Source organism: Mustela putorius, unplaced genomic scaffold, assembly GCF_011764305.1.
Source record: "Mustela putorius furo isolate JIRA1106 unplaced genomic scaffold, ASM1176430v1.1 tig00003854_pilon_pilon_pilon, whole genome shotgun sequence".
Classification (NCBI taxonomy): domain Eukaryota; kingdom Metazoa; phylum Chordata; class Mammalia; order Carnivora; family Mustelidae; genus Mustela; species Mustela putorius.
The window spans coordinates 6,787,509-6,801,607 of record NW_025422006.1 but is presented as its reverse complement, the minus strand read 5'-3'; the positions used below and the strand labels follow the sequence as shown (position 1 = coordinate 6,801,607).

Sequence of the window (14,099 nt, the reverse complement as noted above, 5' to 3'; positions counted from 1 at the left end):
TCCAGATTAAGAGGATCCGCCAGGAACCCAGCACAATAGAGGAAAATAGTCCCACATCAAGACTCAACACTGCAAAACGTAGGAACACTGATGATAAGCCAAAGGCCCAAAAAGCCTCCTGAAAAGAAAAAGGAAAGATTTCATATCATCAATTAAAAATCACAATAGCATCAGATTTCCCAAGTTCAATGTGATGGCTATAAGGCAATGCAGCAATGCCCTGAAACTTCTGAAAGGAAATAATATCTATTGTAGAGTTCTATATCCAGATAATATCAATTAAGAGAAGGAAATAAGAAAGGCATTTCCAGGTATGCAATGCTTCAACCCATTTACTTCCTATCACTTTTCTTTCAGAGCTTCTGGAGAATGGGTTCCTCCAAAAGGAATTTTGTAAATCATAAAAATGCAAGGCAAAGGATCCAGATAGAAGGAGAGTCAACACAAGGGAAGGATAAAGAGAATAACTAGAATGATGATAAGGATAAGAGCAACTCAGAAAGGAACCCAGGCAGAGTAGAGCAAATCAGGAGCATGAGATGAGAATTTAGACTCTGGGAGAGGATGGGGGTTAGTAGCAGTAAATACAGCTAACAAAAACTATGCAATACAAAAACAGGACAAAGGAAATAAAAGAATTGTGCTGTTAGAAAATATAACTACAGTATTTTACATGGCTCAGCAGTGTTCTAATAATGGAGACACTGGATACTGATCTCACCAAAATGATGATATAATTAGTTGAGGGAAGTGTGCTTGGATTTAGTGAATGGAGAGGGTGAAAGAGAGTTGGTGGGGAGGTGGGCTTAGATTCTTTTCAAATAAACTTTGAACTACTTGACTGCTTAAACTATATGTGTGTGCACTGATCAAAATAGATTTTGCGGGGGTACCTGACTGGCTCAGTTGGTTAAGTATCTGTCTTTGGCTCAGGTCATTATCTCAGGGTTCTGGGATCGAGCTCCACGTCAGGTTCCCTGCTCAGTGGGAAGTCTGCTTTTCCCTCTCCCTCTCCCTCTGCTTCTCCCCTCCACCTATACTCTCTTTTTCTCTCTCAAATAAATATTTTTTAAAAATAGATTTTTTAAAATGACTACAATTAACCATCCATTCCACACATAAATAGACATCGTCTCTGACTCATTTTTTTCACCACTATCTTCATTTGCTTCAAAAGAGAGAAGTTACCAGGACAGGGAACTGGGGAGAGGTTGCACAAAAGGCAAGAAGAGGAGTGTGAGATCCAGGCTTCCAGTTATGGAATGAATAAATCATGCAGATGAAAGGTGCAGCATAAGGAATATAGTCTATTGTATTGTAATAGCATTGCATGGTGACAGATGGTAGCTACATGTGTGGTGAGCAGAGCATAACATATAGAACTGTCAAATCAGGGGCGCCTGGGTGGCTCAGTGGGTTAAGCCGCTGCCTTCGGCTCAGGTCATGATCTCAGGGTCCTAGGATCGAGCCCCGCATCGGGCTCTCTGCTCAGCAGGGAGCCTGCTTCCTCCTCTCTCTCTCTCTCTGCCTGCCTCTCTGCCTACTTGTGATCTCTCTCTGTCAAATAAATAAATAAAATCTTTAAAAAAAAAAAAAAAAAAAGAACTGTCAAATCACTATGTCGTTCACCTGAAACTATCCTAACAATATGTGTCAACTACACTTCAATTAAAAATGATATATATATTTTTTTTAACTAAGTAAGAAAAAAGAGAGAGAGAAGTTAAAACTGTGAGGTTTTCCAGAACATTCCAAATATCTGAACATACACATGTTGTGTGAATATCTACAAATACAATCTTCCTCATAATCTCAGAAACCCAGCATGGGTAGAGTTCTCCTTAATATTTCTCATCCACCAAATGGGAGAAGACCAGGACTTTACCTCCGTGCATCGCGTCAACTCGGATCTTCAGTTGGCCGGGCCCTGTCAGCAAACTCTTGATGGCATTAAAATCAAAGATGGTCCGAAGGAGGTTGAGATAGATATCTACTGGGTCCACTATCTCCACTAAGGATAGAAGAGTAAAGAGAAATATCATTGACCATACCCATGAAAATACTGGGAAGTGTAAAAAAGAATCACTACCCTAATAGCATGAAGTTCTGACCACAATCCCATTATAACCCTAGCCATCATGCAGGAAGCCAAGTATCCATTTATACACTAAGTCACAAAATTAAAGCACAATCAAGATCCTACAAACTGGGCACCTGGGTGGCTCAGTTGGTTAAGCAACTGCCTTCAGCTCAAGTCATGATCCTGGAGTCCCAGGATCAAGTCCCACATCAGGCCCTCTGCTCATCAGGGAGCCGGCTTCTCCCTCTGCCCCTGGCCCCTTTCATGCTCACTCTCTTTCTCTCTCTCAAATGAATAAAATATGCACCCTTTTATCCCATCTTCCTTCCACCACATCCCTCCCAACGAAGGCATACAGCTCAATGCTAAGAGACATCTTGGCACATCCAGGTGCCTCTCCTGTGGAGGTAAGCCAAAGAATCACTCAGGGGGCTTAAAGGGTCACTTTAGCACTTTTGGGGTCACTTTTTTGGCCCTTATTTTCTAAATGCCATTTTGCCAACCAAATCCAGGGTTAGAATTGGTGATGAAGGATACATTCCTGAGTTTGTACTGTGTGCCCAACCCAGTACCCATTTCAGGCTGAATGCCAAATATTTAGAAACCTTCATTAAACATAAGTATTCTTCAATGTTTGGCACCGCCCAGTGACCAGGAACCCAAAACTAGTCTTTTCCACTTATTTGACAGATATACACAATGCAAAATCCATTATATTTTTCAAACTTGGCTATCAACATATAATTAATACTAAGAAAGTATTTTCCTAGAATACTAGATATTTTACTCTTTTAGCATGAAAATTTGTCCATAAACCCTGCTTTTAAGTTCATAGTTAAATTTTGAAACATATGTATGTTGTTTTTCAAAATTTTCAAATACATACTACTTTGGAATTCTGAAATACTTAAACTTGCACAAAGGAAATTACCAATCCACTTTTAATAATTTTCAGTAAATTCCAGCTATAATATTTAATGGATGGAATGTTATATGTTATAATTAGATAGATGAAACTATTCCTTCACCTGGTCAAATACCATCTAAAAATATTTTTCAGGGGCACCTGGGTGGCTCAGTGGGTTAAGCCTCTGCCTTCAGCTCAGGTCATGACCTCAGGGTCCTAGGATTGAGCCCCACATCAGCTCTTTGCTCAGCAGGGAGCCTGCTTCCCCTGTCTCTCTCTGCCTGCCTCTCTGCCTACTCGTGATCTCTGTCAAATAAATAAATCAACTTTTTTTTTAAATAAATAAAAATATTTTTCCTTGGGCGCCTGGGTGGCTCAGTGGGTTAAGCCACTGCCTTCCGCTCAGGTCATGATCTCAGGGTCCTGGGATCAAGTCCCGCATCGGGCTCTCTGCTCAGCAGGGAGCCTGCTTCCCTCTCTCTCTCTGCCTGCCTCTCCATCTACTTGTGATTTCTCTCTGTCAAATAAATAAATAAAATCTTTAAAAAAAAAAATATTTTTCCTTGCACTTAAGTTAATATAGTATGTATGCCCATTTAAATATAATGTAATTATTTTTGCATGAACACAAATCATTCTTAATCTTTTGGCCTGAGAATAATATTAATTCATACAATAAAGAATTAATCTTTATGAAATGTATATGTAAAATGGTTAAAATGGTAAACTTTATGTATATTACACCATAATAAAAAATTACTATATGAAATAAAAGATCATATTCTTTTAGACATAGAAGTCTTACTCCACAATATGGGATAATATTTTTAGCTAATTTATTCTGGTTCTTTAATTCTTGAACCACTTGCCTAAATACAGTTGGTATTCATAGCAGATAACACATAGTAAACAGAAATGTAAAAAACAAGGAAGCAAGTAAAATTCAGTGAAAATTGAAAGTTCATATCAAATAGTTCAGGCTCTTGAACCCTTAAGGTGAAATGCCAAGGAATGATGTGTTTGCAATTAACTCAAAGGCTTGCTCAACATTTAAAACACCAAGAACACAGCACATAAATTATCCCAAACAATTATCTTCAAATTCTTCTTGGGAACCAGGGACTAGGAGCCAGGGAGCTCTTCTACCCACCTCCTGGTATCCACAGCATCTTAGAAATTTCATCAAATTAGCAATATGGCGGCAGAAACAGCCTGAACTGAGTTCATCAATGAGACCAATGATTTAGGTCTCCTGGGCAAGCATAAAAATTGTGCAGAAGTAAGTAAATTATTTGTAACTTCTTCCTGATGGTAATGTCTGATTTTTCCCAGTCATCTTATTGTCCAATTTTTCCAAATATATATAAATGAGCATATTTAAATCCATTTCATGTACTATGCCCCCGTTTATGGATGTCAAACCACTGTGTGTTCATATATGTGTGTGTGCTCCCAGCGAGATTAATAAAAGGAGACACCATTATTTCCAGTATCACATGGCTTCTGATGAATTTCTGCTGGTTAGCTAAGCGAGCAATTGACTCAAAATCCTTCAAGAAGAAGATCCTAGTGTTGGCTTAACAGTGTGACACCTCAATGTCCATTTCAAGCTCTCCCCTGCTTGTCACTTCAATGCCATGCGGGTGCGAGCCTGGTATTTAATCTTTTCAGCTAAATTAATTTATTTGTCAAACAAGGAAAATATTTTAACACAGACTGTATTTAAGCGTATAGGACATTAAAGGAGTAAAAAGTTGGTTTGTGGCTAATTGTATATGTTCTAGGAAAAAGCAATAGGGTAAAAGGGGGGACTAATATGCATATACATGGTATTAGTAAAGTTATATGGTTCAGTATTAATCTGTAAAATTAAAAGTTATAATCCGAGCACTTCAGAAGTTTCAATCAGTCTACACTGTAGGATATTTGGGGCAATTTCATTCCATTCTTTGCCTAATCCATTTGGTGTTTACTGAGTTCCTTTCAAAAATCTCCTCACATAGTGCTTGATACAGAATGGTGATCTCTCACGCATTGAATCAAGGTAAACAGCGTGGTTTTGGCTTGGAAAGAAATCGCCTACCTTCCATGGGAAATTTTAGTAACCCCATTACCTTGATGGTTCTCTTCTTCACTGTATAAAATACTCCAGTATCTTCACCGTAATGGAATAGAAAAGTGAAGACATGTTTTGGCGACTCATAGCCTATTCTTGGGATGCCATAAGGGAGTCAGCTGTGACATTTTTCCAATGTTGAAAGTGATCTAGAATTTGGGAAGTCATTTTTGAAATTGCCAGTCCTGAATATCTTGGCTGCTCCCACTTCCCCATGCACCACAGTCTTCCCCATGCAAATAGACCACCAGTCATGGATTACATCTGCCTTCGGCTCAAGGTCATGATCTCAGGGTCCTGGGATCCCGGGCTCTCTGCTCAGCAGGGAGCCTAGACCATCCAGGGGTGCCTCTCTGCCTACTTGTGATCTCTCTCTGTCAAATAAATAAATAAAATCTTTATAAAAAAAAAAATAGAGGGGCGCCTGGGTGGCTCAGTGGGTTAAGCCGCTGCCTTCGGCTCAGGTCATGATCTCAGAGTCCTGGGATCGAGTCCCGCATCGGGCTCTCTGCTCGGCAGGGAGCCTGCTTCCCTTCTCTCTCTCTCTCCTGCCTGCCTCTCTGCCTACTTGTGATCTCTCTCTGTCAAATAAATAAATAAAATCTTTAAAAATAAAAAAAAAAAAAAAAAAAGACCATCCAATCACTTTGGGGTGTGCCCTCCCATGCGGGAAGCAGAGTCACCGCCACCCATGGAATGACTCTGACTTCTTCAAAATGTAATCTATTACCTCTAAATGGCTTGAATTTGTTCTCCAGGTCAAATTCTTGTCTTCCAAGCCGAGACAGGTCAATTCGAAGATCAGGGCATATGGCATATTCCTCGATTGTTTTGCTGATCTGGTAGATTTTGTCTGAGACCACATCTGGCGCAGGACCTACATTTGGAAATAGCACACCACCAAAACTAAATTTTTTAAAAAGCATCTGCAACTTCAATCAGAAGCATGTTCCCTCCTTCACCATTAAGCAAAAGAAAGATTCATTTGTTCTAAAAAAAAAAAATGGACAACAGTTCACAGTTCTATTGTTCTTCATAGTCCCTGTGTTGTATTCACCCACGATGAAGGAAATTTGGTCAGCCTCACCTGTTCTATGTAGGCTAATAACCCATATGTTTGTTTATCTGAATCCATTTCTGAGCAATGATACATCTTCCCTAAAAATAGGTTCACACCTGCCGGGGAGACCCAGTTATGTAATCAGCTTTTTTCAGGATATGAGACACCAACAGGATATGCACTTGACAGAAGTGAGGGATTCCAGATTTAAACTGCAGCCTCTCAAGTGCACCTAGAGAAAGAACACATGAGTTCTACTCCCTGGTCGGCTGCCTTGTTGAGGCAGGAGCTTGCGAGGGTTAAATGCTTTCCCCGACTCGGGCTCCCTAGTGACATCCAAGTTTTTAAAATGAGGTTTAAGTAAAAATATTTGATGTGTTTCCTCACAAGATCAAGAGGACAATTAGGCTGTGAGAGACTTTAAATGAACATGAAATCAAAAGTTGTCCCCCTTTCGGCTTCTTTTTAAATTTTGTTTTGTGCTGCAAGTCACTTTAGATTTTTTGCAATAAGTTTGGAAATCAAATGAGTACAGTGCAAGATCTGAAATATCAAAGAGAGACAATAGATAGGTTTTATATGAGATATACTTGCCAACTCAACTGTAAATTTCAGCCAAAAGGAAATCAAGAAATAATTTCTTTTCTATCCCAATCCTTCAAGTTACACTGTCCAGGACAGTAGTCGCTAATGGTATACAGCTATTGAGCACCTGAAATGTGACTAGTGAAATTGATATGTGTTGTAACTGTAAACTACACATCAAATTTTGAACAGTTCATAGAAAAAAATGTTAATAGGTTACATTTGACTTTTATAGTAACTTGATGAAATAATATTTTCAGTATACGAGGTTTAAAAATGCATTGTTCATGGGGTGCCTGGGTGGCTCAGTAAGTTAAAGCCTCTGCCTTTGTCTTGGGTTTTGATCCCAGGATCCTGGGATAGAGCCCCACATTGGACTCTCTGCTCAGCAGGGAGCCTGCTTCCCTTCCTCTCTGTCTGCCTGCCTCTCTGTCCACTTGTAATCTCTGTCAAATAAATAAATAAAATCTTAAAAAAAAAAAACATTGTTCATTTCACCTTTTTTTTTTTTACTTCTTCATGTGGCTACTAGAAAGTTTCAAATCCTGACTCACAATATATTTCTATTAGGCAACTCACAATGTATTTCAAAAACATAGCACTATTTTTGTCCCCCCATAAATGCTCATTGAATACATAAAAAGGAATACTACCCAAACACAACAAACTATACACATTAACTATGAGCAGATTTTTTTGTATATCAATTACACCTCAAGAAAGCTGTCTTAAAAATAAAGGAAGGGCAAGGTCCCCATTCTACTGCATGGGAAAGAGGCCTAATAGATTTTAACCATATTTCCTTGTCCTTTAGGAAAAGCAAAGGCTGCAAAGAAAAAAAAAAAAAAAAGGCCCTCCTCCTCCACTCCACACTACTTTTTATCCTTCCACAAAATGTAAAACAGTAAAGAGCCTTGTTCTGTCTTTGCCTTTCCTATGCTTGTGCAGTTGGAGAATGCATGAATATCTCCCTGCTCCCTTAGGTGCCACTGTATTCTTTGACTGTGTCCCTCACTTTTAAAAGCCTGATTTGAGGGGCGCCTGGGTGGCTCAGTGGGTTAAAGCCTCTGCTTTCGGCTCAGGTCATGATCCCAGGGTCCTGGGATCGAGCCCCACATCAGGCTCTCTGCTCAGTGGGGAGCCTGCTTCCTTCTCTCTCTCTGCCTGCCTCTCTGCCTACTTGTGATCTCTGTCTGTCAAATAAATAAATAAAATATTAAAAAAAAAAAAAAAGACTGATTTGATGACAAAGCACACTGGCTTCCAAAAGTAAAACAACTTCTAGCATGTTCGTTTTCTGTGATGCTACTCAACCACCTATGTCGTTAACCTAAAAAGTTCATCATCAACCTCTGCATCCATCAACTACTTCCGAGTTCCTTGACATCTTCTGCTCTAATGAGTTTTCCTCCTCATTTTAGTCAGTGGCAGGTAAAGTCATATCTTAAATATTATTGCCTCTTAAAATCTTTTCAAAAATATCAAATTTGAGTGCCTTCCGCCCATGAATTCCTTATCTGCCAGCTACCCTCCTCCACACCTCCGCTGAACCTGCTCTTTCCTGTACTGATGCCCATCATCGCCTGGTTAATCCCAGGCTATCGGTCCCTTCTGGTTTCACGGGTCTCTAATCCTAGGCAGGACCTAAGATCCACTGTCTGAGCCATACCTTTGTTAGCATAATAACATGAGCCTACATTTATTGAAACTTACGTATACCACATTTCACACTTTACATGGAATTCAACGTGCATAGAAAGCAGATGAAATAGGAGTTATTATTATCGTCAATTGCCAAATGGGGAAACTGAAATTTGAAGAGGAAGAGATCCTTAACCAAGGCCCCTTCACTGGTAATAGACAGAGGCTGGATTTTGAATCCAATAGTCCGATGCCAGCTCAGACACCTGTAACAAGTACCATTCCTCCGTGCCTCCACAGCCATTCCCCAACCCTGGGACATCACCATCATCTGTCCCCACACTGCTACAATTTCCAGACTCCCACATATTGCTGGAGGTAATCAAACATTACACCAAGTGGCTCCCCCTAAAAATGAGGCTGCTTACCTTTACGACTTCTCATGCATGAATCATCAACACATTTCCCATAGTACCTTTTACAGAATATGTCCCCAAGTCCTGCCTCTCCTTGGCCCATTATCTTACCACACAATCTTTCTTCTTACTTTCTTTTTGGAACAGGTATAGCAACTATTACCCCAAACTTTCATTCTGCACCCCTCAGAATTGCTTCTTTCTCCATCCTTGTGATCTTATCCAGAAGTTTTGCCCTCTTCCCAGAATCTAGGCTCTAACTGAGCTCCACACCTTAAGAATTCTGTGACACTAGTCAAGCTTTTTAAACCATTTAATTCCTCAGTGACTTCATTGGATTGTTACGAGGATTAAATGAGAAAAGGTATGTAAAGTTCTGAGTATGGTGCCCAGCACATTATAAGATTCCAAAAACTCCAGTATCTTTATTATGGATTCCATTTCCCCTCTAGCATCTTCCCCTCTACTTAAAAACATCCTCAGAATGGTCCTGTCCTCTAAATGCACTTTAGAAGGAACATAGTTCCAGATGTGTCCTAGTTCCCTGGCTGTGCCTACTAATTCCGTAGACACTTAGTCTTTTTTTTTTTTTTTTTAAAGATTTATTCATTTATCTGAGAGAGAGAGAGCTCGTGCATGAGTGGGTGGAGGGACTGAGGAAGAGAGAAAGAGAGAGAGAAACAGACTCCCCACTGAGCATGGGGCCCTATAAGGGGCTCAACACTGCTGGATTCCAGGATCCGGAGATCATCAGCTGAGCCCAGATCAAGAGTCAGACCACCCAGGTGCCCCAAGACACGTAGCCTTTTAATTCATTCCATAAAATGTATCTATATGACACACAATGAAAAGAGATGAATGTCTCTTCAAGGAAAGAAATTATGGTAAAATTGATTCTTCTTTGAGTAGGAAGAAACCAGCTGAATCTTTCTATGCCATTAGGAATGTTAGCTTCATTCATGATGCCAAGACATGCAAATATAAAGAATTAAGCATAAGAGAGGGACTTCCAAAACAGTTAAAAGCCAAAATCTATGGCTGAATATGTCTCATTTACCCCTGTACTTTAGTCTACAAAATGGGTATTTAAATAATATCTTCTCCTTTTATGCCTCACAAGATATCACAGAGATGACTGAGATATTTTTGTAAGATATGAAATCAAATATAAATTCCAAATACTTACTTTAGTAAGCGTTGTCTAGTTTGGCAACTTTTAAATCACATTTCTCTACAAATTGCCACTTTCTGAGCCCATTCAATTTCCCATGTTAACAGCATATAGAATACCTGAATCTTGCCTGTTTTTTCCTGAAATCCTCAAGGGCTGCTGCAAGACTAGATGTAGGTCCACGGTATGCTTTTTAATGAAACGAAACTTCTCGAAGTATATGACAATTCATAAAGGTGGGGTTTTTTTTAAATACACTTGATGTGAGTGAAGTTCATTTGTTTGGATAACGTCCAAAATGGCTTCAAGGAGGGGGGGAATAATATTCTGGCCAAAAATAATTCATAAGGGTAACTATTGTTGGTGAGAATTATCTGCTCCTGCAGAAATGCAGACTCAGAGTTCTATATTAAGACTAAGAGACTTAACAACCAAATGTAATGCATAGTTCTTGGATGAATCCTGGTTTGAATAAAACAGCTATAAATAGGGTGCCTGGGTGGCTCAGTAGGTTAAGCCACTGCCTTCAGCTAAGGTCATGATCCCGGAGTGCCAGGATCAAGTCCTGCATTGGGAGTCTGCTTCTCCCTCTGACCTTTTCCCCTCTCTTGCTCTGTCTCTCAAATAAGTAAATAAATTCTTTTTTTTAAAAAAACAGCTATAAATAACATTTTGGAGGCAACTGGAATATTCTGAATATAGATTAGATTTTAGATGATATTAGAGAATTGGTATTATTTTTGCTAGGTGTGATAATGTAGTTATGTTAGAATATGTCTTTCTTTTAAGAGATGTATTCTGAAATATTTAGGTATAAAATGTCTTCATGCTAATTTACCTTAAAATTCTTTAGGGGGAAAAAGTGCAAAATGGAAAAGCAAAGTAATGGACACAAGCTACCCATTTATTATGCTCATCTTTATATATGTTTAAAAATTTGTTTAATTCACCCCATACACATATTCCACTGCACAAAGACCTCTAAACTATACATTTCTGTAAATAGAAGAAATAGTGAAATAATTCTAAGCATTTCAGGGAGAGAAAGTCAACACTATAAGGAAGAAAGATGTCTACAGGTTATGCTAAAAAAAATCATTTGTCTAGCCTTGAGCAGCCATGTGATCTTGAGCAAATCAATAACAGCCTCTGGGGGATTTATTTCTTCATCTATAAAATGACAGAAATGGACTAAATGACTTAGAGGGTTTCTTCCAGCTTTTAAATTCAGAGTCCTTCCATATCAGATAAGCATCCATGAGATCAAGTGGGTTAAGATCTCATTAGTCCACTTCCTTGTCATGTCACCTCAAGGGTTGTGGTGGTTCGTTTGTTCGTTCGTTTTATACGTCATTCCAACCTGGCCACAGGGTGCCCACATATTTGGTTAAACCTTATTCCCATGTGTCTGTAGGCCTGTTTCTGGATGAGATTAGTATTTGAATCAGTAGACTGAGGAAAGGAAAGCCCAATGTAGTGGCCTTATCCGACCCACTGAAAGCCTGGACAGAACAAGAGGCTAAGTGAGGGAGAATTCACTCTCTCTACCTGCTTTCCAGCTGAGACACTGGTCCTCTCCCGCCCTGGAACCCGGACTCGGACTGGAACTTACACCGTCAGTTCTGCTGTTTCTCAAGCCTTTGGACTCAGACCAGAACTCCACCATCAGCTCTCCTGGGTCTAGAGGTCTCAGGACTTTTCTGCCTCCATAATCACATGAGCCAACCCCTCTCTGGACCCTGGGGCAGGTGAGGCTGCATGCAGGCCCTTTAAGAGCTTTCCCTCAGTTCACCACAGCCCCAAAGGTCAAGGGCATGGGCCAGTTGGTCTTCAAGACAGATGTGTTGGGGGCACATCTCTCAGGTGGCAATCTTAACAAATGGAGTACCCAATGTAGAGTATGAGCCTTCCCTTTCTCAGACAGAAGCTTGGGATTTTGCATTCTCTCCAGATGGTGGACTATTTGGCCAGCAGTGAGGTTTATGGTGAGGTGATGTCCCAACTTCTCGCACCCACTTTGACATGGTTTCCCTCTCATTTGCCTTGTGTAAAGGGGCTGCTCTGCTTGTTTTTAGGTTTTTTTTTCAGAGGAAAGTGATCCATCTTTCTGTAGATGCAGTGTGTCCATGACAGGAGGTGAGTTCTAGATGTTCCTACATCACCATCTTGAACCAGAACCCAGCCCACTCCTCATAATAAATCTCTGTATAGCCCACTGTTCTGGTCCTCTGGAGAAATCGGACTAGTACAGTACTTCACTGGAACTTTCTGTACAATTTCTCCTCCACCCTGCTGGTCTACGACCAAAGGGTCACTGTAAGACTATGATAGCTGGGATACATAGGTGGCACAGTCAGTTAAGCATCTGACTCTTGGTTTTGGCCCAGGTCTTTATCTCAGGGTTGTCAGGTCGAAGCCCACGTCAGGCTCTGTGCTCAGTGCGAGTCTGCTTGAGATTCTCTCTCTCCTTCTCCCTCTGCCCCTCACCCTGCTCTCACACATGCTGTCTCAAATAAATAAATACATCTTTTTAAACAAATAAAACTATGACAACATAATAGGACAGAAATTGGGATGATTAAGGCAGATGCTAAGCCACATACCTCCATTGGCAACATTGAACTTCACTCCAAACTCTCCCCCTGGTCCTCCAGGGCAATGGCTGGCTGTTAAGATAATTCCACCAGCTGCCTTGATCTTCCTGATAATGCAGGAAACAGCAGGTGTTGACAAGATACCATTCTGCCCAATAATCAGCCGTCCAATCTAGATCAGCCAAAGAAAGAAATCAATCCAGTTACATGGAATCAGAGGCATTTCAATGGAAAGTGTCCCAAGCTCTGTTAAGACACAGTAAGTCACTTGGCAAAAGGAATTGAGTAGGCTTTGGGTTAGGGGGTGAAGGAGAGCTCTGGCATTGTCTCTCCTGCCCGATATCTCCAACACCACCGGGGCACCCACGTCTAGAGGTCAATTACCAAACTGGATCAGCCTCATTGACTTTTAGTAATTTGAAACATTGGCTTTTGATGTTCAAGGGCTTGGCTTGAACTAGGCAAGAAGTTCTTAGTTTGTTACTGGCTTAGAAATGCTACACATGAACATACTAGAAATTATAAGACAAAAGGAGTGCTTCTCTGCTTCACCTCCTTCCTCTCTGTTCCTCAGCACAAGCCCATACAGGAGGGACCTGGCTTACCATAGCCTCATCGTCAGCGGGCGTATTGAACTGCACTCTGAATAACCACTCTTATAGAGGCAAGAATTTTATTTCTGCCACTGACAACATGTGCTGGAGACAACAGAAAAACTACCCCGTCATGCTAAGCAGAGATCTGGAGGTCATCCACGGGTGCAGGCAGTCTTTCTAGAGCTACAAAAAAGAAAATCATATAACTCTGTAGAGTATGACTCTACAAGTCATACTCTACAAGAGCAAGACAAGAGTATGACTCTTGCTCTTAAAATAAAGGCCAATGTCATCCAATCCAGTGGTTCTCAGATGTTACAACTCAGAATCCTAATGAAGCCTTAAAATTACCAATACTCAGACTGCATCTCGGACTAATAGTATTAGAATTTCTGGGGGTAGAATCAAGGTTTCATGGTCTCTAAAGCTCTACAGGTGATTTCAACATTCATCCGAGCTTAGTGATCAAGTCTCCTTCTTAAGAATCAGCAGCATGGGCATCCCCTATGAGCTTAGTAGAAGGGCTAAACCTCAAGGTCCACTCAAGACCCACTGAGGAAGAATCTGTTAAGAGGAAGAATCTGTTAAGTACCTTAACAAGATCCCCTCCCCCCCTTCTAGTTAATTCATCTGTCCATCAAAATTTGAGAAGTACTGCTGTGGCCCACAAGGGAAGGCAAGCTCTAGCATCCAGCTCAACACCAAAATTACCCTGGACCCAACTACAGCAATGCTAGAAGTAGGTCACTGACCAAATAGGACAATGAAGGAAGATACAGGAAAAAATGTACAAAAAGCGGGGGCGCCTGGGTGGCTCAGTGGGTTAAAGCCTCTGCCTTTAGCTCAGGTCATGATCCCAGGGTCCTGGGATTGGCCCCTGCATCAGGCTCTCTGCTCGGTAGGGAGCATTCTCCACCCTGCCCCCACTCTGCT

General features: G+C 40.7%; 1 protein-coding gene across 1 annotated transcript in view; it reads right to left on the bottom strand.

The window, feature by feature from the left end:
- PGM5 (phosphoglucomutase 5) overlaps positions 1–14,099 on the bottom strand; it is a 198,694-nt gene that overhangs the window by 167,559 nt on the left and 17,036 nt on the right. Inside the window, exons 2-4 of the mRNA XM_004769248.3 lie at positions 12,580–12,742; positions 5,834–5,980; positions 1,886–2,011 (exon numbers count right to left, since the gene is read on the bottom strand). Of these exons, the coding sequence (XP_004769305.2) occupies positions 1,886–2,011; positions 5,834–5,980; positions 12,580–12,742 (436 nt within the window). The remainder of the gene's footprint in view (positions 1–1,885; positions 2,012–5,833; positions 5,981–12,579; positions 12,743–14,099) is intronic.